General features: G+C 48.9%; 1 protein-coding gene across 1 annotated transcript; it reads right to left on the minus strand.

Annotated features, from left to right (window-relative positions):
• Window positions 1–5,946: 5,946 nt before the first annotated feature.
• PRODH2 (proline dehydrogenase 2) lies at window positions 5,947–17,518 on the minus strand. The gene is made up of 10 exons (XM_007165162.2): window positions 17,287–17,518; window positions 17,014–17,210; window positions 16,785–16,923; window positions 16,614–16,700; window positions 11,277–11,357; window positions 11,035–11,190; window positions 10,764–10,930; window positions 7,643–7,753; window positions 7,169–7,254; window positions 5,947–6,193 (listed from the first exon to the last, which is right to left on the minus strand). The coding sequence occupies exons 1-10, from the start codon at window positions 17,458–17,460 to the stop codon at window positions 6,009–6,011; spliced, it is 1,383 nt and encodes a 460-aa protein (XP_007165224.1). The 5' UTR covers window positions 17,461–17,518; the 3' UTR covers window positions 5,947–6,008.
• Window positions 17,519–23,310: the final 5,792 nt, after the last annotated feature.

Below are 23,310 nucleotides of genomic sequence, written 5' to 3' on the forward strand. Positions count from 1 at the left end.
ACTGAGGGATAAAGGGGTCACTACGATCATGGGAGGTGGCGATCAAGATGGGGGGCTCACTTGGGAACACAGTGGAGTCTGAGAGGGTGAGAGGATCGCGGTGAGCATGGGAGGCACTGGGAGAATGCGAAGAGTCACTGGAGGACAAGAAGGGGCGAACTGGGCTTCCCTGGCAGCGCAGTGGTTAAGAATCCGCCTGCCAATGCGGAGGACACGGGTTTGAGCCCTGGTCCGGGAAGATCCCACATGCCGCAGAGCAGCTAAGTCTGTGCGCCACAACTACTGAGCCTGTGCTCTAGAGGCCACAAGCCACAACTACTGAAGCCCGTGCGCCTAGAGCCCATGCTCCGCAACAAGAGAAGCCACCGCAATGAGAAGCCTGCGCACCGCAATGCAGAGTAGCCCCTGCTCGCCGCAACTAGAGAAAGCCCGCGCACAGTAACAAAGACCCAACACAGCCAAAAATAATAAATTTGAAAAAAAAAAAAGTGCCTTGAGGTTTGCAAGTCACAGCATAAATCTTGATAATAAACATACATTTAAAAAAAAAAAAAGAAGGGGTGAACTGAGAGAACAAGATGGGGGCTGGTCACTGGGGATGGGAGGGTCATCAGGGGATGGAAGGGGGTCTGAGGGAGACAGGCCTCTGGGGAAGACAGCCCTGGCTCTCAGGCTCCCTGGGACTCAGACTCAGGGCGCTGGGAGTGTGGGGCATCACCACCTGTCCACTCACTGGTTGGGGCTGGCACCAAAGGCCAGCAGGAGCTGCACGGCAGAGCTGTGGCCCAGAAGCGCCGCGAGGAAGAGTGCCATCTGCCCAGCAGAGTTCTCACCATCTACCTGGACAACGGAGGGGCAGCAAGGCTGAGGATTACCCCTGCCCCTTACTCCGGGGGCAGAGGTCCTCTCCCAATTCCCTGCCCCCACAGTCCCTCCTTGACTGGGTGATCCTTGACTCCAGGTTCTGTCTCTATGTCCTGGAACCCCTACCTTCCAGCCGCTGGGGACTCTGCCTCAGAATCCATCTCAACACAGTCCTCACCATTAAGTCCACAGAACTGGAACAAGGTGACATCTACCTGCCATGCCAATATCCATCCCCCATCCCAGAGGTGTCAAAATCACACCGAGGGGGCTTCCCTGCTGGCGCAGTGGTTAAGAATCCGCCTGCCAATGCTGGGGACACGGGTTCGAGCCCTGGTCTGGGAAGATTCCACATGCCGCGGAGCAGCTAAGCCCGTGAGCCACAACTACTGAACCCGCAAGCCACAACTACTGAGCCCACGTGCCACAACTACTGAAGCCTGCACGTCTAGATCCCGTGCTCGGCAACAAGAGAAGCCACCGCAACGAGAAGCCTGCGCACCGCAACGAAGAATAGCCCCCGCTCGCCACAACTAGAGAAAAGCCCACGCGCAGCAACGAAGACCCAAAGCAGCCAAAAATAAATAAATAAAACAAATTTATTTAAAAAAAATCACACCAAGGTACCCAGGGGCCAGGAGGAAGTGGACTTCATGGGCACTTGGGCTTATAGGAGCCTCGTGCACTGTCTAGGGCAGGCAGGCTCCACCCAGCTCTTCTTCACTATATGAATACAGGTCCCATGTGGTCAGCACCAAATTCAAGAAAAGCAAACTCTCTGGATTTTATCAGGAAATCTCTCAAGTTTATTTTTGAACACTGCGTTTAAGAGCTGAATCCAGGTAGTAACCTCCTCTGGATTCAGCCTCCATGCCCTTGCCAATCCCCTACTCACCATCATCCTGCTCAGAGCCCCCCTCCCAACCCTTCATCTCCACACCCCTCATGTCCCAAGCCCTGTTTCTCTGCATCCATCATCCCTGAGTGCCTCTTCCTCCAGACTCTATCCCATATACCCATGGTGTCTTTGTCCTTGCATTCCTACGTAACTGGCAGACACAACTAATTAATCATGTACTTGGTCCAACCTAGCTTGGTCTCTGCCACAAAATCCCTCCAAATGTGGTCCTTCAGGAACCTCTGAATATCACATTTACTGCATCCTATTCTACTCAGTAGCCTACCATCTTTTGCAATGGCATCCTAACTGGTTTTCTGCATTTGTCTTGCCCTGCAGAGGGATCATCTTAAAACACAAATCATTTCACAATATAATCATTATGATAATCACTTCATTTCATGTATAACCTTATACAAGTTCTTCCAAAACAGAAAAATAGAAAAAGAGGGCAAGGCTCATTTTTATGAGGCTAGTATGACCTTAACTCCAAAACCAGATGAGAGTTTCCAGAATCAGAAATGAAGCTATATATCAATTCAATTTATGATCATATACGCAAAGCCCCTAAATAAAGTAAAAAGGGTAACCCAATCGATCTATTTCCAGAAAGCAAGGATGATTCAACAAAAGAAAATCTGTCAATGTAACAAAACACATTCATGAACTAAAGGACAAAAATCACGTATAACTGCATCAGTAGATGCAGAAAAAGCACTTGATAAAATTCAATACCTACTTATGATTAGGGAGAAAAAAAACCCACCGCAGAAAACTAAGAATAGATGGGAACTTCCTTACTTGATAAAAATTACAAACCAAAACCCAAAGAGCAAGCATGGTACCTAGTGCAGAAACATAGGCTCTTCTCTTTAATATCAAGAACAAGGAAAGAGATGTCCATTGACAACAAGGTTTGGGAGTTCTGGCCAATACCTTATGACAGGAAAAAGAGATCGGAGTTTAAAGATTGAATAGCTGAGACCAAACTGTCACCATCTGCAGATAACAAAAAAGTAAAAGAATCAACACACAATTACAACTATTAAGCAAGTTCAGAAAGCGGCTGGATACACAATCAACTTACAAAAATCAATGAAAAACAGAAACTGTAAATTTGATAGTGTTAATTTCCTGCCTACAACTCCGATGGTTTCCAATCACACACAGAACAAAATCCAACAAAATTCACACCCCTCTTAAGGCCCTTTCCTGTCTGTACCTGCTGCCCCCTCCGCTTCAGTTCTCTCCCTGAGTCCCCTTGCTCCTTGCTGCTACTTACACATACCCAGTGTGTTTTGTCTTCAGGGCCTTTTCACTGGCTATTCCATCTTTCTGAAGTGCTCTTCCCCCAGCTGTTTGCATGACTGACTCATACTGTGGGACCCAAGTATCACCCTATCCGAAAGGCCATCCTCTTTACCTCTCCTTTCTACGTCATTCTCATCACTCTCTTAAATTCTCATATTAGATTTCATTCACAATGACCCAGAAGGCCATGTTTACCCATAAATCCCCATCTCAGACAACAGAGCCTTGGCACACGATAGGTGCCTGCTACACAATTGTTGACTGGCCAACTGAAGTCGCACCCTCCATTCTGCCCCTTGATCTTGTCCCCCCAGGCAGTTCCAGAAGCCGAACTCTCACCTCTCCGCAGGAGCCGGCTGAGGCCCCAGCCTGGGCCCCTGGCCACAGCCAGGCGATGCAGACGGCCCACCTGGCCTCCTGGATCCCGGAGCCCAGCTCCACGGGGAAGCGAGAACGCAGTGAGGGCATTTGTGGGCTCTGGACTCAGCTCCTGGCCAGGGATCAGCTAGCGGGTCTCATGAGGGCTTGAGGAAGTGAAGGACTAGACCTCTGGGGGGCAATAAAGACAGAGCTGGCTGGGAGTCCAGGGGGGCAGACTGAGAAAAAAAGGCAATTCGGGAGGGGTCTGCTTTGGAGAGAGGCATCAGAATGAGAAAAGGGGTGGGCTCTGGGACAGCTACAGAACAGCAGGTCAGGGGTCCAAGGGAGTCTGGGAGTGAAGAGGATCTATGGCAATCTGAGGGCTGGGCGCTCCGTCTGGGAGAGAGGGTGTAAGGGCTACGGGGATAGGATTTGGGCCAGGGAAAGGAGTCTGGGGGCTGGGGAAGAGGGTCTGAAGACCACCTAGGGGCTGGAGGAAGAGGGGTCTGAGGGTTAGGACCTGAGAGGGGCTGGGGTCTACGGGCTGTGAGAGGGAGGCGTCCAAGGGAGGAGGACAGTCTGAGGGCAGGGTCTGCAGGCTTGAGGAGGGGTCTGAGGGTAGTGGCTGGGGTCTGTCGGCTGGGAGAGGGTCTGAGGGTTGGGGGCATGGACTAAGGTTTAGGGAAGCGTCTGTGTGCTAGGATGGGGTCTATGGATTATGAGAAGGGACGGAGGGAAGGAAGGGGTCTGAGGACTGCATCCGTGGGCTGAGGGAAGGGAGCGCGTAATGAAGACAGGGTCTGATAAAGGGGTGGGGTCTGAGGGCGTAGGAGGGGCGGGAAGGAAGGGAGGAGTATGGGGGGGGGGAGGTCTGAGGGCGGGGTCTGTGGGCTGGGGAAGGGGCCTGGTGGACGGCTGAGGGCCCAGTCCCTGCAGCTTTGTACCTACCGTTGGGCTCCAACAGTGATCCGCACGTGGCTGCCACGTGACCCCGTGCACTAGTTCTGGCGATCTGAGCGGGAATCCTCGGCTCGTGCGCACCAGCTGTCTCTGGCCACCTGTGCGCTTGCGCAGTAGCCTCCCGCCCCTGAGAGCTGCCCCTCCGGCCCTGAGGTGACCCGGTAGAAGAGACAGCAATGGCCACCCCAGAGCTACTGACTGCTCCCTAATGTTACCGTCTTCCTGTTTGGGAAGGCGGGCCCTTTATGATCCCTGCCCTTGGCTGTCTTTCCATGCTTTTCACCCAGGCCCACGGGCGGTTTCCTCCGTCTCAGCCCCAGCCTCTCTTCTTTGCCCCACACCTGGGGCTCCACAATGTCCGGGACACCTCTCCTTGGACGTCCCCTGGGACCCTCACACCCACTGGGTCCCACACCGGCCTCAGTAGCTCTCCCAAACTGCATCTCCTCCCAGATCCCCATCTCAGAGTTGGACCCACTGTCCCCTCTTTAAGCCAGAGCCCTGGGCCTGGCCCTGAATGTCTCCCTCAAATCCAGCCTATCAGCTCCACGGCCCTTCGCTCAGTCTCCTGATTGTTCTTTCCACCAGCCCCCTCCTCCCTTCCCCACACCCTGCCCTGCTCTACCCACCTGCCAGGATTCCCTAGCCCGGCTTCCTCTGGGCTCTCAGGCAGAAAGCTCAAGGTCCACCCGCCGTGCAGCAGCCAAGGGACTCCCAGTAAAGCCCAACCTGACTCTGTCCCTCCCCTGCTTCAAAGCCTCCTTACCCCCCAGTGCCCTTGGGACAGAGTTGATACCCTGCAGTGTGGCACCCAAGACTGCATCTTCTGGCCCCCCCACCCTCCATCCTTGTCCCTCGACTCCGCAGTCTGTTTATGCACATGCCCTTGTCTTGGAATGCTCTTCTCAGTATTCACTTGGTTATTCTTGTGAATTCTCTGGGACGCCCTCTTGATCACCAGGTGTCTCCTCTGGCCTCCTACAGCCTCCAGGCTTTTCCCAACGTTGCCCTGATACTCTGCCTGGGCTCCCCTCATCACAGCCCTGACCACCCTGGGCTGTCACTGTCTGAAGATGGGTCTGTCTATCCCTACTGGACTAAGAGCTCTGTGAGGCCAGGCCTGGGGTTGTGTTTGGTCATTGTTGTGTCCCTAGCACTGTTCACCTGGAAGCCTAGCTCAGAAGGAGACTCAGTAAATGCTTATTAAATGAGAGAGTGGCTTGTTTCTTCTCTCTGTCCCTCCGTGGACGTGTGGCCTTAGCCCAGCCTCTGGATTTCAGTGCCTCAGTGTCTGCCTTCATCTGTGCTCTTCACCTGGGCGTCCACTGGAGTGAAGACAATTCCCGCGTGAGCAACTAACTGGCTGAGTAGAGCTGACCCCAGGCCCATCGCAGGATCGTCTGCCTCAGGGTTGGTGGGGGAGCTCATTAGCCTTTGATCAATGCCCTTGCTATGCTCTAGGGTGATCTAAAAATCTCTCTTGAGCCACAGAGCTCCCTTAGCTTGGGCTGGCTGAGGCTGAGATGAGCCCTTCCCCAAGGAGGTGGCTTCCGTACAGGGCAGCTGCCTGGGCAGCAGCTCAGGACCTTTATTGACCGTATGACCCCTGGGGGTGCTAATGGGGTACCCTCAGGCCCCGCCCCAGCAGCCTCCGCCGAAGTTCCTGGCTGAGCAGCTCCTGCTCCCTGCGGGCACCCCGCAGTACACTTCGGTTCTCCTGGGCCCTCCGGATCAGGTAGGGGATCACTTCCTCCAGGGAGCCATAGGGGATGGACTTGTACACGGCATAGCCAGCCTGCCCTGGAGGGAGAGTATTTGCAGGGTGTGGGCTGGTGTTTGGGGAGAGGCTCCCCCAGGCCCCATCTGGAACAGAGATTTCCACTTCTGAGAACATGGCAGACTAGGTGGGTTGGACAAAATCTCCCACTGAAAAAACTAAAAATCCTGGAGTAAACATTAAAAACAAAATCTTCTCAAAGTTATGAAAATGCTGCCAAGAGAATAAGGAATTTACTAATCCAAGAATTAAGAGAAAGTGAGAATCCAGAGAAGGAAGGGTTACACAAGAAGCATTTCTATCCTGAAGGCAAAATTGAGCTGCTATTTAATGACTTCAAAGCTGAGGGGGTACAGAAATGGAGGCCCAAAGCCTGACCAGGGTAAGAATTATAAAGGAGAACTTCCCCAGATTAAGTTGGAACCCCAAAATCCAGACCCTCAAAGTAAGAGTTAACAAGAAGTCAACCCTCCCACCCTCCCTCACTCCCAGGGAATGGCCTTGACCATGAGCAGAGCAAGGAAAAAAATAGAGAAATCCATCTCTGACAGGTTGTGGCCATGGGTTAGTCCCCTAAAATATTTGCAGCCCCAATTTGCATCCCTGGGATATCTCAAGAAACCTCAAGCTGTGAAGTTAGGGTGCACTGATTTTGTACCCCTTAGCACCTGGCAGAAGAAAACATAAATCTTCTGGTCTCAGGCCCTGGTTAACAACACAGTAAAGATAACAAAGCACACAGGTGACAAGATACCATGATGAAGAACCAACAAAAACAACAGACCACAGACACAGAGACACAGGCCTGCAAGGCCTTCAGCTATGGGACAGATCTATCTGGAAGGGTCTGGCGCTGGGCCGGCTGCAGGCTCTGGATGGGAACCTGGCCAGGCATTGCCTGGGAATGGAAGATGGTATCTGTTTGGGAGGGAATGAGGCCTGGGGCTGACTGGGTGGGATGTGGGAGTGGGGCTGGGAGGGACAGATCATTCACATACCCAGTGCCAAGGAGACATGGTCACACATCCCCAGAAGTTGTCCAAAACAGACAGGCCCATCCAGAGGAATGCCCAGCTCCCACATGCTACAGAAAAGGCCATATCATCAATCTAGACAGTGGCTGCATCCCGAGCTGAAAGTCAGCCATGATGCACTCATATGGCTGTTCTAGTTATTCAAATATTGAAGTACTTCCCAACTCACTGATAAATAACCACTGCCCTGGGCCCCCTGAAGGATCCCCAGTGAGTCCCCACTTCTTCCCTGGAACCCTGGGACCTCCCCGTGCCCCAGCAAATCAGGGGCAATGCCTTGTTCAGCTGGGGCCTATGGGACCTGCAGGTGTAGCAGGAGTTAAATATTTTGAATATCCTCCCCAGATCCCTTTTGAACCTAGCGGCCCGCACTGTCCCTCCCCTTGTTCCACGTCCACCACCCTTTGGGCACCTATTTCCCGTTCCCCTACTTCCTACCGCTTGGTCGCCTGGTGAACAGAATCCTCATTGTGGGACGCCACCATGAGGGGGCACATGGGGCCACGATGGGACACCTGGGTCAGCATCAGCTCCAGACAGCGGCTGTAACTGAAGGGAGATGAAGGTCTGGCGTATGACACCTGGTAAGTGAGGGTTAGGCTCCAGGGACTGGGGATTTCTGTCCTTGGGAGGTGGGGTGCCTAAGGGCAAGGACCCTGAAGTCAGGAAGTATCTGCATCCCACCTGCCTCCGCTGCAAGAGACATCCCCCCCTCTGAGCCTTTTTCTTCTCTTTCACAACCCATGTTCACCTAACAGTGTTGTTGTGAGGATGGAGTGAGATGAGGGTGGACTAAAGCCTCTGGCACAATGGCGCTCTCACAGCAAAGGGCCGCATCACACAAGATGACATTTATCCAAGGTCATTCACTGCAGCAGTGTCTACAGAGCAGGGTTAGTAACGACCCAAAGGTCTGTAAGTGGGGGACCGGCTAAATGAGCACTCAGAGGAGAGTGGAGTGCCCCTGCGGGGGCAGGGAGACCCCGTGATTATATGGGGATGTGAGTGGACGTGAGCTGTGTCGGTGTGTTCATTTTCATATCATTTTGATTTTTGAATCATGTGAATGTATTATTTATTCAAAATCTCTATTAAAACATGAATGGTACTGTGCTGGAGAAGATGTGGAGAAATTGGAACCCTCCCACCGTGCTGGTGTGAGTCTAAAATGCTGCAGCCACTTTGGAAAACCATCTGGTAGTTCCTCAAAAAGTTAAACATGGAGTGACCATATAACCCAGCGATTCCAGTCCTAGAGAACTCAACTTTTAAGAGAATGAAAACTGTATGTTTACACAAAAATGTGTATGTGAATGTTCATAGCAGCACTATCCACAATTGCCAAAAAAAGTGGAAACAATCCAAATATCCATCAACTGATGAAAGGATAAAACAAATGTGGACTCTCCGTACAATGGAATATTATGCGACCATAACAAGGAATGAAGCACTGACACGTGCTACAACATGGTTGAACCTTGAAAACATTATGCTGAGTGAAAGAAGCCAGGTACAAAAGGTCACATATTATATGATTCCATTAATATGAAATGTCCAGAATAGACAAATCTGTAGAGACAGAAAGTAGATTAGTGGTTGCCAGGGGCTGACGGGGGGTGGGAATGGTGAGTGACTGCTAATGCATACGGGGTTTCTTTTTTGAGGTGATGAAAATGTTCTGGAATTAGATAGTGGTGATGGCTGCACAATCTTATGAACATACTAAAGGCCACTGAATTGTACACTTTTAAATAGCAAATTTTATGATACGTGAATTATAACTCAGTAAAAAAATGGTGCCAAATGATTAAGCCTATGGGACACAAATGTGCCTAGGAACCTTCATGGGCTTGGATGCAAGCTTAGCCTTTGTGGTTTGGCAACTTGCTCTGGAAGCTTCGTAAGTACTTGCAACTCTACAAACCTCTCCTTGGTCCACTGTGAAATGGAATTGGGCTTTGAAAACTCCATGAGGACAGGGCCTGGTGGCCACCTTGGTTGCCACTGCAGCCAGGGTCCAACACAGGCCCTGATCTAAATCAGGTGGTCAGGGACTTCCCTGGTGTCACAGTGGTTAAGAATCCGCCTGCCAATGCGGGGTACACAGGTTCGAGCCCCAGTCCGGGAAGACCCCACATGCCGCGGAGCAACTAAGCCCGTGCGCCACAACTACTGAGCCGAGCTCTAGAGCCTGCAAGCCACAACTACTGAGCCCGAGTGCCACAACTACTGAAGCCCACGCGCCTAGAGCCCGTGCTCTGCAACAAGAGAAGCCGCCGCAATGAGAAGCCCACGCACAGCAACGAAGACTAGCCCCCGCTTGCCGCAACTAGAGAAAGCCTGCGCGCAGCAATGAAGACCCAACACAGCCAAAAATAAATAAATAAATAAATAAATTTAAAAGAAAAATAAATAAATAAAGTGGTCAGCAAGTATGTATTGAAAGAATAAATTCTTTTTTTTTTTTTTTTTTTTTTGGCTGCGGCCTCTCGGCTTACAGGATCTTAGTTCCCCAACCAGGGATTGAACCTGGGCCCCTAACAGTGAAAGCCCAGAATCCTAACCACTGGACTGCCAGGGAATTCCCTGAAAGAATAAATTCTTTCTTCCCAGGGCCATGGGATGGTGGCCCAAGGAACTCACAATGATTTGAGGTGAGTAAAAATGTGGGTTCTAGAGCCAGTCTGCCAAAAATCTTGGCCCTGCCACTCACTAGCTGTGTGACCGTGGGTAAGTGATGCCACTTCTCTGTGCCTCGATTTCATCCCCTGTGCATTGGGGATGATAATAATAGTATCTACCGCTTGGATTATTTATTCATTCTTTGAACAGATCTGTATCGAGTACCCACCACACAGCAGGCGCAATTTTAAGCACTGGGGGTTCAGCAGTGAACAAATCAGAACGCCCTGCCCTCCTGGGCCCATGCTCCCGTGGGTGAGACGAATAATGAGCAACTGAATGTGAAACCTCAACTGCTGATAAGCACCGGAAGAAAAATAAATCTAAGAAGTGAGTGGGTGTGGAGAGTTCTAGTTTTTGATAGGGAGGGCAGGAAGGTCCCCTGAGAAGGTACCAACAAGTAAAGACCTGAGGAGGTGAGGGATTGAGCCACACCACTGTCTGGAGATAGAAGGTTCTGGGCAGTGGGAACAGGAAGTGCAAAGGCCCTGGGGGTCATCAAGGAGGCCAGTGTGGCTGGAGTGAAGTGAGCGAGGGGACAGGATTGCAGGCCGCTGCAAGGATCTGGGGTTTATCAAGGGCGCACTGGGAGCCATGGAAGGATTTTGAACAGAGGAGGGACAAAATTTGAGGCAGGTGTTAAGAGGCTCCCTCTGGCTGCACGTGGGGACTGAATGGGGAGGGGGGGGATAGAGGAGGGAGCAGGAAGCCCAAGGAGGAGGCTGATCTCTAGGTGGGAAGTGACGGTGTCCTGGGCCGGGGAGAGGGAGTGCTGTGTAGACCCACATAGGACGCTCGGCACCATGGCGAGTGAGCTCTAATGAAAGGTTAGGTGCTAATATTATTTGTCTCAGAGGCCAGCCCGCCCCAGTCCCACCTCTGATTGGTAGCCTTGTAGTCAGGCTGAGTGGGATCTTCGGTACCCTGGAGCTGGGCCACCTCTCTCTCCTTGTCCAGATACGCCCCTCGTACCAACTTCACCCCGAAGGCCAGGCCAGCCCTGTCTGCGGCCTCAGCATCCCGCCTCAGCTGCTCGTAGGTGTCCTGGCAGAGCACAGCGGCAGCTTCGGGTCAAGGTGCTGGGACCCCGGCCTGCGATCCCCTCCCCCGGACCCCCCCCCCCCACCAGCCCCAAGTGCACCACACACCTTCAGATAGGCCTGGTAAGTGTTCCACACCCAGGGCCCGCCTTCCCTGGGGCTGTTCCAGCGAGTGGCCAGAGCGGCCACCAGCAGAGAGAGTGCAGGGTTCAGGCAGGTGTACTCAGCATCCACCAGGAGCCTCACATGCTGGGCCCGGGCGTGCTGAGGGTGAGAGAGACTGTGGTCGGGCCCCCAGGAGTGACCGGCAAGCAGGTGTAGTGGAGCCAGACCGCGGCTGCAGGTGTTACCTGTACCACCCGGTGCAAACGGCTCAAGGAGGCCTGGAGATGCCGGGTTTGCTCGGCGTTGAGGCAGGAGACCTGGAGGTCCTGTGGGGGGCAGGGGGTGGCAAGAGCAGTTCAGGGCTACTGGACCCTTCCAGAGCCTAAGTCTTCTCTCCCCCACCGGCAGGAAGGGAAAAAATGTTTAGAAATTGTTAGAAATCTGAAAAGTAGCTGTATCACATTGATATTATTTATTGAGGTATAATACAGTGGTTGAGAGCTCAGAATCTGAGTTTGAATCCTGGCTCCACCACTTACTGTGTGGCCTTGAACAAATCATATAACCTCTCTGGGCCTCAATGTTCTGCTCTGTAAAATGGGGGTGATAATAATAACTGCCTCATGGAGTTGCTGTGTGGATAAAAATGGGTTAATGTATGAGATGTGCCTGGACATACACAGGACAGGACAGTGCCGGAATATGATAAGCACTCAATACATGTTATAATAATAGGTGGCTTCAAATGCCATCTTATGTATTTAATCTTCACAATGATCCTAGTAGGCAGATGTTATTCCAAGCTCCATTTTCCAGTGGGAGAGTGATGTGACTTGGAATTAGCATCTAGAAAGTGCTTGGAACAGTAGCTAGATCATAATAAGAGCCATAAGTGTTACCTTGCATTAGCCTCTTGGGACCTCAGTTTCCTCATCAAACTTTGAAGGCCTCATTGCAACTCACAAGGCTCCCCTGGTCTGGCCCCTCTGCTCTCACCTCCTCCCACCCTCCGCCTGGCTTACTGCCCTCCAGCCTCACTGGCCTCCCTGCAAGTCTTTGAACATGCCAGGTACCTTCCCACCTCAGAGCCTTTGCTCTGGCTGTTCCTTCCGCCTGGAACACTTTTCCCCTAGATGTCCACTTACTTCACTCCAACCTCTCCGCAGGGTCTTTATTTCAATGCCACCTTCTCTATGAGGTTTTCTCTGGTTTGAACTTGCAACTCCCTTCCTGGGGCTTTTCTTTCCCCTTCCTCAGCCTTATTTTTCCCTAAGATGGCTGTCTATACTTGCAACATATCAGCTTTGTTTTTTGGTTTTTGTTTTAGTATAATTAAACATTTATTACATTTTTTCACACACTTATGGATAGAGTGAAGAGAGGGCAATGTTTCTCTGTGTCTGTCTCTGCGCCACACTCCCCATCTGAATCCAAGATCATTTGATTGTAAGGGAACAATAAACAGAAACCTTTCAAAAGAGCTCAAGTGAAAAGGCGGTTTACTAATATGGGGAAGCTCTCGGAGCCCAATTCCAAAAGTACCTACTTCATCTGCATTAATTAATTTGATCCCCTAAAACAATTAAGTAAATATTATTCCCAATTTCCAGATTAGGAAACTGAGACCCCGAGGGGTACTAGAACCTAAACTTGAAAAAGAATGATTTTCCTGGCTTGGTGCACTGCCCCCCCAACCACCCCTCACCGGCATGAGGCCGGCAAGCCCCGACTGGGCTTTGGTTTTTTTGTTTTTTTGTTTTTTTGTTTTTAAAGATAAGCTTTTTTTTTTTTTTTAATTTATTTATTTATTTATTTTTGCTGTGTTGGGTCTTCGTTTCTGTGCGAGGGCTTTCTCTAGTTGCGGAGAGCGGGGGCCACTCTTCATCGTGGTGTGCGGGCCTCTCACTATCGCGGCCTCTCTTGTGGCGGAGCACAGGCTCCAGACGCGCAGGCTCAGTAGTTGTGGTGCACGGGCTTAGTTGCTCCGCGGCACGTGGGATCTTCCCAGACCAGGGCTCGAATCCATGTCCCCTGCATTGGCAGGCAGATTCTCAACCACTGCGCCACCAGGGAAGCCCTGGGCTTTGGTTTTAACAATTGAGTGTCTCTTGTGCCTCCCGGACTAGCAAGTAATTACCTCGAGGGCAGAGATTTTGTTTATCTTGCTCATCATCCCCACCCCTGGCACAGCACCTGGAACGTGGTAGATGTTCAACAAACGTTTAGGGAATTGTTACATTTGTAACGTGGAAATAATAACTGTCCCTAATTCAGGGTCCTCTTATGGGGATTCGAGGGTGAATGTCAGCTGCTGGTGACTCAGGGAGTCCAGCTGGGTTCAAAGACATTGGGAAGTTAAAGAAAGAGGAACAGGTGGAATCTAGGGCTCCATTATAGTCAACAGGATGGATACGGATCCCGTCCTGGGGGAGAAGACTCTCCAGCAGAAGGGAAGGGTGAGGGGCACCTGCGGAGTTCTTCTCCCCAGTCAGAGGACTGTCTCCCTGTGGGGCATCATCCCAGGGGAGTTCTGGGGTGTGAGCAGCTGGTGGAGCCGCCGCCCTCACAGACAGGGTGCCAGGTGCTGTTTCAGGGCCTCATTTACCCTTCACCACCCTCTGAAGTAGGGACTATCGTCATCCCTATTTTACAGAGGGGGAAACAGAGGTGAAGGCACAGAGAGGTGAAGTCATTCGTCTAAAATCACACAGCTTGGGACTTCCCTGGTGGAGAATGGTTAAGAATCCGCCTGCCAATGCAGGGGACATGGGTCCGAGCCCTGGTCTGGGAAGATCCCACATGCCGCGGAGCAACTAAGCCCGTGCACCACAACTACTGAGCCTGTGCTCTAGAGCCACGAGCCACAACTACTGAGCCTGCGTGCCACAACTACTGAAGCCCACGCGCCTAGAACCCATGCTCCACAACAAGAGAAGCTACCACAATGAGAAGCCCGCGCACTGCAACAAAGAGTAGCCCCCACTCGCCACAACTAGAGAAAGCCCACGCGCAGCAATGAAGACCCAACACAGCCAAAAATAAAAATAAATAAATAAATAAACTTATAAAATCATACAGCTTGACCTGGGATTTAAACCTCAGCATCTCCAGGCAGAGAGTAAATGCTTCCCTCGAACACATATAAACCACTTAGGACAGTGCGTGGCACGTTGTGAGTGGTAAGTTCTCCACCATTAATTTACTGTTTCAGACTCACTTGCTCCATTCATTTACTCATTTATTTAACATATGTTTATCACATCTTGTCTAGGTGCCATGGCCTGGGATATGGCCGTGAACAGGACAGTTATGAATCGTGCTGTGGAGCCAGTGGCTGTGAAGACCAAGGATGGGTGGGGCCTGGGATCTGGGATGGGGGTGGTAGGACTGCTCTGAGATGGGGACAGGAGGAAGGGGCAGGTTTGGGGAGTCACAGGCCAGTGTGGGACCCAGCTGGTGTGAGGGGTCTGGGGGACGTCCAAGCGGAGGTTCCAGAGGGGCTCAGGGGAAAGGCTGGGGCTGGAGACAGAAGGCAGGCATCATGAGTGCAGAGCAGGGAAACAGGCTGTAGGGGTGGGTGAGAAGGGCCCTTCGAAGGCAGTAAGGACTGAGAGGGGAGTGAGCCGGGACCTCGCCCTGGGGAACCTCCATATTTAAGAGTCAGGCAGAGTAAAACCTAACAAAGATTGAGAATGAGCTGGCAGAGATGGAAAAGGAACACCAGGTCTGATGGTGTTGGGGAAGCCAAGGGAAGCTAGTGACACAGAGGGATGAGGGCCCCTCTGTCATCATGCAGATGCCAGCCTGGCAGGGGCTTTAGTCTTTAAAACCACCCTGGGAAGAAATTACTATCACTGTCCTCACATGCGTAAACTAAGTTCATGAAGAGGTGAAATTCGGTACACTCCAAAGCTGATCCTTTGAAGCACTGAGTCCTGCTTCTGTGTGTTCTGTGGCACATATTAAAAATTACAAATTAAAAAAAGAAACCTCAGCAGGTCCCAGGCAGCATTATTTGGGGTGACGGAGACTCAGAGGCCACCCGGGTGTCCATCCCAGGAGAGGTAAACCATGCGGCCAGAAGCAGCAATTAAAAACAATGGATTAGGGACTTCCCTGGTGGTCCAGTGGTTGGGACTCCACACTCCCAGGGCAGGGGGCCCAGGTTCAATCCTTGGTCAGGGAACTAGATCCCACATGCTGTAACTAAGAGTCCACATGCTACAACTAAAAGATCTCGCACGCGGCAACGAAGATCCCGCGTGCCACAACTAGGACCCAGAGCAGCCAAATAAATAAATAAATATTTTTAAAAATGGATTAGATGTACACAGAGATGCTTGGAGGGATCTTAAAATCAGAGTGCTCAGTGAAAAAAGTAATAAACAGAATGCCATAGATAACATAATGCTACTTGTGTGCGTTTAAAACTATACCCTCCCCCTGCCACGCAGCCCCATTGATGGAGAAGGGCACAAGGGAACTTCCTGCAGTGATGGAAATGTTCTATACCTTGATAGGGATTTGAATTGCTCAGGTGTGTATTTGTCAAAGCTCATCAAAGGGTGGGAGGGAGGGAGACGCAAGAGGGAGGGAATATGGGGATATATGTATATGTATAGCTGATTCACTTTGTTATAAGGCAGAAACTAACACACCATTGTAAAGCAATTATACTCCAATAAAGATGTTTAAAAAATAAATAAATAAATAAAGCAAGTATAGTTAAATGTTAACGGCAGCAGGTATATGGGTGTTCACTGTAAAATTCTTTCAACTTTTCTGTATGTTTGAACATTTTCATAATAAAATGTTGGAAAAATATGCTCCCAAAGAGCATATACTTGGCAAAACAAAATCACAGTAACAAAGAGATACATGCTGCTGATGGCAGGGAAGGTAGAAATAAGATATGGAAATAAAGAATAAACGAAAGAGGGACTTCCCTGGTGGTGCAGTGATTAAGACTCCGTGCTCCCAATGCAGGGGGCCCGGGTTCGATCCCTGCTCAGGGAACTAGATCCCACATGCATGCCACAACTAAGGGGCCTGCCGGCAACAACTAAAGAGCACACGTGCCACAACTAAGGAGCCCACCTGCCATGACTAAAGCCCGGCACAACCAAATAAATAAATGAATAAAAGAAATATTTTTCAAAAGTTACAGTTAATTAAAAAAAAAGGAATAAATGAAAGAACAAATGAGTGAATGAATGAACCAAAACCCATTGGTCTAATGCTTCCAGCTAGTTAGCACACACTAGCATAGCTGAGTTGATTGATAAAATATTGATTACTTTCTTCTAGTTGGTAAAGAGCTGCTGTCTCAATCTCTCCTCTGAGAGCTCCCAGCCCCCAGGCCCCTCCCCTAGAGTCCCCAGGTGACCCATATTCCATTTATTCCAGCCATGCCCCAGGTCTGTAGCCACAATTATTCTGATCATTCTAAGCCTGGAAAGTAGAGGTAGTTAAATATTTTGAACATGCCGCTTGCGGGTGCCTGCTACCTCCAAGTCCAGGGGGCTCTGCTTCCCCCACATTCCCCACCAGCCATTCAATCTCCCCCAGCCTGAGGTCCTTACCCGCCCAGAGTCCATGGCTTCTGCCAGTCTTTCAGGGCTCAGCTCCAAGGAACCCCCCGGCCTTCGGACCCGCGAGGTTAGCTCCTTCTGGAATGGGGTGGTAGGTGGGGTGTGAGGGGGCCCTGGCGGGCAGCCACCCCGTCCTCCCCCCCCACCCCGCCGGTCCCTTACACAGAGGCGAGTGTTCATCAGCGCCGTAATCTTCAGCTGCATGAGGATGTTTCCGGTCGGGCCAGGGGTCTCCAGGAGGCCTCGTGACAGGTCCACGCATCGGAGCATAGCTCTGAGGTTCCCCTCGTACCAGGCCTCGCTGCCCAGCCAGCAGGCGTCAGGGTTTGGAGCCCACTCACCCCCTTCTTGCAAGCCCCCCGGCCACCCTGGTCCCTGGCCCCCGACTCACCCAGTCTTGACAGCTGAGTCTGGCTCCTCCTCAGTGGGCACCGCCAGCAGGGGCCGGAGGCCTAGGGTCTGGAGCTGTTGGACACAGCCCCTCACCTCCTCTGTGGTCTCACCAGCCACGAACTGCCCGTAGATGGATGCTCGCAGAAGCGCGCCCGAGAGCTGGGACCCCAGGAGTCGCTGAGACCAGGCTTGGAGCTGGGGTGACAGGGAGCAAGGGCTCAGAGCCTGGCCCTGCGGACCCCCTGGGCCAGTCCCCAGGGTCACTGCTCACCGCCAGGCCGTGGGTGACCAGAGGGGGCCAGGCACACAGCCGTAGCACCAGCAAAGCCCGGGTCAGTTCTCCAGTGCCCTTGAGGTGGAAGGCCCCACCATCAAAGCTCAGGGGCTTCCAGCCCCCAGGGGAGGGGCCAGCTTGGGAGCAGAGCGCACGGCAGGTCCAGAGCATCAGGAATCCTTCGCCACTTCCACACCAGGTCAGGGGGCTTTGAGGGCAGCTGGTCCGCCTAGTGCCCCTTGCCCGGCCAGGGGCAGTGACTGATTAACCAGACCGTAACCAGGGAAAGGCAAATCTTTAGGATCATAGGCTCCTTGGGGGGCAGTTAATTATTAACTTATGGGGACATAGTTCAGAATAATGGGGACAGAAAAGGAAACCCCCCAAAACAGCCCTCAACGACCCTCAGAATAACAGCTCACAATTATAAGGTGCCCATCATACACCAGTGGGTGTTAAGTGAGAATGTGGGCTCTGGGAGCAAGGCAGTGTGGCTTTGTGATCTTGGGAAAGTTATTAACCTCTCTTGTTGCAATTGTTTCATCTTAAAATGGGAGAGAGGGTAGTGCTACTGAATAAATTTGAAAATGCACATAACCTTTTACCTATCTGTCCCATATTAAGTATATATCTTAGAGAACTTGAACATGGGCATCAGGAAACATGTACAGGAAGAAATGTTCCCAGCAGCATTGTTTGTAATAGCCCCAAATGGGAACTACCCAAATTTCCATCAACTGGAGAATGGATAAATACATTGTGGTATAGTCATACAACAGAATACTACAGAGCAATGAAAAGAGCATAAACTACTGATACATTCAACCACATGGATAAATCTCACACACGTGGTGTGTGAAAGAAACCAGACACCAAACAGCCAAACAGGACATGTTGTCTTATTCTATTCAAAAAACTCAAAAGCAGGGATAATGAAATGGCAATATAGTATGGGGGATACATACATGGGTGGTCAAACTATAAAGAAAAGGCAAGCAAGGAAATTATTATCACAAAAGTCAGAAAGGTGGTCACCTCAAGGGATTAGAGGAGTTGTAACTGGGTAGGGTCTCATGGGGGCTTCTATGTCCTTTTTTCCTTAACCTGATGATGATTCACAGTTGTTCACATTATAAGTATTTTTTAAAGCCATACATTTATATTTTACACTCCTGAATGTACATTTCGCAATAAAATAAAAATAAGAAATTAATCATAGTATCAGCCTCACGGAGTTGTTATGAGGATCCAGTGAGCTCGTGGACACACACAGCCTGGTATACAGTATGTGCTCAATACATACTGGCTGTGATCATTAAGTTTTGTGTACGTACAACCCCATTGGTGTCTATGCCCCTGATGAGGTATATGACATTAATCACCCCTGTGTTTAGGGATCCCCAAAACCACCTCAGGCTCACCGATTCGCTGGAGGGACTCAACTCAGAAAAGCTGTTTTACTCATGGTTATGATTTATTACAGTGAGAGGATACAGATCAAAAATACCAAAGGGAAGAAGCTATGGGACATAGGAGACCTACGACCTGGAGACACCAAGACAAGACATAGGTCCTGGAGACACCAAGGCAAGCTTCTCATTGTCCTTTCCCAGGGGAGCCTAGTGAATGGTGCTCAATTCTCCCAGCAACAAAACATGAAAACACACATGGAGTGCCACAGCCAGGGATATTCACATGAGCCATGGTGTCCAGACTTTTTATTGGGGGTCAGTCACGTGGGCATGGCCTACCTCCCACATGACTGACCTTAGTCTCCAGCCCCTCCAGGGGTCAAGCTTATACTGCACAGTCCAAGGACCCCAGGTAAACAAAGATACTCCTAACAAGCAGGATATTCCAGGGGATTAGAGGTTACCTCCCAGGAGTTGGACAAAATTAATCCTTTAATGCACAACCTCCAATTCACAGATAGTAAAAGTGGAGCCTCAGAGAGGTAAAGATGTCTGAAGTGACACAGCCAGTGGCCAAGTGTGGATTTAATGTCCTTATCCCCTAAACCCGAGGAATAAAATTTTAACCACCCTTTTTGCAGTCTTTTCCTCAGTACCTAATTCACAGAGTCAAGGGACAAGTCAGACTATAAATCCAGAAAATCCTGGGTTAAAAAGTCTTTAAACTTTTTTTTATTACATGCACAGTTCATATTTTAAAATTAAAATAATACAAAAGGAAAAGGAGTGAAACAGTTTCTCCAACTCCTCAATTCATGCCTCTAAAGCAACAGGGTATCCTTGCAGAGGATAGTTTGTACATAGAAACACACCTATATAGCTCCTTTTTGTTACATAAATGAGAAAATACTACTTTTCCCTTTGCACATTGATTTTTTTTAATTTTTTTAAACGTTTCTTTAATTAATTAATTAATTTTATATTTTATTTTTGGCTGTGTTGGGTCTTCGTTTCTGTGCGAGGGCTTTCTCCAGTTGTGGAGAGCGGGGGCCACTCTTCATCGCGGTGCGCGGGCCTCTCACTGTCGCGGCCTCTCTTGTTGCGGAGCACAGGCTCCAGACGCGCAGGCTCAGTAGTTGTGGCTCACGGGCTTAGCCGCTCCGCGGCATGTGGGATCCTCCCAGACCAGGGCTCGAACCCATGTCCCCTGCATTGGCAGGCGGACTCCCAACCACTGCGCCACCAGGGAAGCCCCCTGCACATTGATTTTTTTACTTAATGTATTTTGAGGGATTGTTTCCATCTCAGCACATATAGCTGGATCTCAGATTTGAAAGATTTTATGTTATTTCTTTCTTTAATCTTTGATAGATTTCACCAGCAAAGCCATCTGGGCCTGGAGATTTCTTTGTGGGAAGGATTTTAATAATAAGTTCAATTTCTTGAATAAATATATTTTCTATTTCATCTTGAGTTACTCTCATATGTTATGTTTTTCAAGGAATTGGCATTTCATCTAAATTGTCAAGGCCTTGACACAAAGTTGTCATAATATTCTCTTTACATCCTTTTAATGGTGACAGAATTTGTAGTGATAATCTCTCTTCCAATCTTGATATTAGTAATTTCTGTTCTCTCTTTTTTTCGTGATCAATCTAACTGGGGATTTTATCAATCTTGTTGATTTTTTCAAACTTTGGCTTTGTTCATTTTCTCTATAGTTTGCTGATCTGCCTCATTTTTAACATTTGCAGATTGTTGTGTTGAATGGATTCCCATCACTGATAATTTCTTCACTTTCCCTGATATTTTATCCTGAAAATTTGCAAACAAAGTTTAAAGTTGTCTTATAGAATGTCCTACATATTGTATTTGCCTGATTATGATGTCATTGTGATGTCATTTAATGTGTTCCTTTATCTTCTGTATTTCCTGTAAACCAGAGTTTGGGTCTAAAGTCATAAATTTTTAAATTTATTTTTTTGAAGTATAGTTGATTTACAATGTTGTGTTAATTTCTGCCATACAGCAAAGTGATTCAGTTATACATATATATACATCATTCTTTTTCATATTCTTTTCCATTTTGGCTTACACAGGATATTGAATATACTTCCCTGTGCTATACAGTAGGACCTTGTTGTTTATCCATTCTATATATAATAGTTTGCATCTGCTAATCCCAAACTCCCAACCCATCCCTCTCCCACCCCTTGGCAACCACAAGTCTGTTTATGTCTGTGAGTCTGTTTCTGTTTCATAGGTAAGTTTTTTGTGTCATATTTTTGATTCCACATGTAAGTGATATCATATGGTATCTGTCTTTCTTTTTCTGACTTATTTCACTCGGTATGATAATCTCTAGGTCCATCCACGTTGCTGCAAATGGCATGATTTCATTCTCTTTTATGACTGAGTAGTATTCCATTGTATATATGTACCACGTTTTCTTTATCCATTCATCTGTTGATGGACATTTAAGTTGTTTCCATGTGGATAAGATCAACTTCTTGAGTCAGTGCTGATCTGGCAAGAAGTAGAGGAGGCCACAAGAATCACTCCCTCAAAAAAGTCATGATCTGACAGGGGACAGAGTAGGGGGCAGCTGGGAGAGGTAGAGTTGCTCTAACAGTGGTTACTGACAGCAGCGCTGCTTACCAAGGTGCAGTGGTGTTGCACTCATCGCTCCAGTAGAGGTGGTGCCAAGATCTTCCCCTCTCTCATGAGAGGTTCTCATGACAAAATTAGTTATCCAGGCGTGTTTGACGTTTTCCAAGGATGTTTATGCTGGAGGGTAGGCAGGCAGGCCCTGATTGCTCTTTAATTAAGTTACAAGGAGATATATAGCAGTGGGAAAACTCAGTTCTGGGTGGGAAAGTCACCTTAGTGGGATTTGGAGAAGATATTTTTTATTTCTCAGCTGGCAGATCTTACTTTTTTTCCCCCCTTGCTTGTTCTTAAGGAGATAGAACCAGGACTTCCCTGGTGGGACAGTGGTTAAGACTCCACACTCCCAATGCGGGGGTCCCGGGTTTGATCCCTGCTCAGGGAACTAGATCCCACATGCATGCTGCAACTGAGAGTTCACACGTCACAGCTAAGGAGCCCGCGTGCCACAACTAAGGAGCCAGTGAACCACAACTAAGGAGATAGAACCAAGCAGCAGCAGGTGAACTGCTTGCATTTAGGGATCTCAAAGGTTAATGGTGATAGAGGGAGATTATTGAAGGGAGAACGAATTTGCTCCTTTCTCAAATTAGGCATAGGTGAGCCACACTTACACTGAACTAGTGATGTGTGTGGTTGTCTTCTATTTCCTGTAGTAGGAGGAAACTAGCCTGCTCCCTGACCGCTGACAATGTGTTAACCAATCGAAGAATTTAGTTCTACTCCCAGGGTAGAGATGTGGGGGGTGAACTGGGGTGTGGTGATGAGATTATTATCAGTCTGATGTAGATATTTACAAATGTGAAAAGTACAGACTGTCCCAGGATGGGGCCATCCAAGACTAGGAGTGAGTTCTTTAGGGTTATCGAGCAAGAGGGATGAGAAATGGGAAATCTCATCAGTAGTTAACCTTGAGGTCTGTCCTAAAAGAGAAGATAAATCACTCTAAAATAATGATGTTCCAGCCTGGTAATATATAAAAAAAAAAAAAAATCACCAAGCACTCAAGAAAGTAAGCCACCGTGAGTGAGGGTTAGCAGAAGCAACTGCTCCAGTTATCAACTGCTGCAAAATAAACTACCCCTAATATTGGTAGCTTTAAAAAATAGCGATAATTTGTTCTGCTTACAATTTCTCAATTTGGGCAGGGCTCAGTTCAGTTGTTTGTTTCTGTTCCATGTAGTATGAGCAGGGTTGGCTCAACTTGGGGCTGGAGGATGCACTTTCAAGATACTGTACTCACATGCCTGACAACTTGGTGCTGGCTGTTGGCTGGAGATTCCGTCAGATCTGTGGGCTGGGGGCCTCAGTTCCTCTCCATAGGATGCTTGGATTTCTTTGCAGCATGGTGGTGGAGTTCTTAGAGTGAGCATCCTAAAGGAATCAGGGAGGAGCTGTACTGTCTTTTATGACCTAGCTTTGGAAATCACAATGTCACTTCTGCCATAGTCATAAACTTGCCCTGTGTCAAGGCATATTGTAAAGAGCAAATCTTGTTTTGGCCATCTTTGGAAAAATACAATATAACACAACAACAAACAAAAGATTCAGACCTGCAAGAATTTCAGATATTGGAATTGTCAAAATCAGACTACAAACTAGCCCTTTGTAAAATGTTTAAAGAAATAAAATATACAGTCACAAATGTAAGCAAGCAACAAGAGAGTATCAGGAATGAAAAAAGTGGATTTGAAAAATAAAAGATGAAACTTTTAGAGATTAAAAATATAATAAATGTAATTCCCACAATAAAAATTAAAACAGTGGATTAGACATAGCTGAAGACAGAACTTTTGAACTGAAAGATTTATCAGAGGAAATTACACAACACAAAGAGACAAAGAGATGGATATGTGAAGGAGAGATTAAGATACATCAAATATCTGATAAAAGACCAAAAAGCAGAAAATAGAATGGAGGAACAGCAATCTTTGAAGAAATG

This window comes from Balaenoptera acutorostrata, chromosome 19 (genome assembly GCF_949987535.1).
Source record: "Balaenoptera acutorostrata chromosome 19, mBalAcu1.1, whole genome shotgun sequence".
NCBI classification, from domain to species: Eukaryota; Metazoa; Chordata; class Mammalia; order Artiodactyla; family Balaenopteridae; genus Balaenoptera; species Balaenoptera acutorostrata.

Excerpts from the sequence above, each read along its gene's own strand:
- PRODH2 (XM_007165162.2), bottom strand. The coding sequence starts at position 17,460 with ATGCTCTGGACCTGCCGTGCGCTCTGCTCCCAAGCTGGCCCCTCCCCT. Across the intron at positions 16,924-17,013 it reads GACTCAGCTGTCAAGACTGG|CGAGGCCTGGTACGAGGGGA; the intron begins GTGAGTCGGGGG and ends CTGGCTGGGCAG. Across the intron at positions 6,194-7,168 it reads CCATGTCTCCTTGGCACTGG|GGCAGGCTGGCTATGCCGTG; the intron begins GTATGTGAATGA and ends CTCTCCCTCCAG.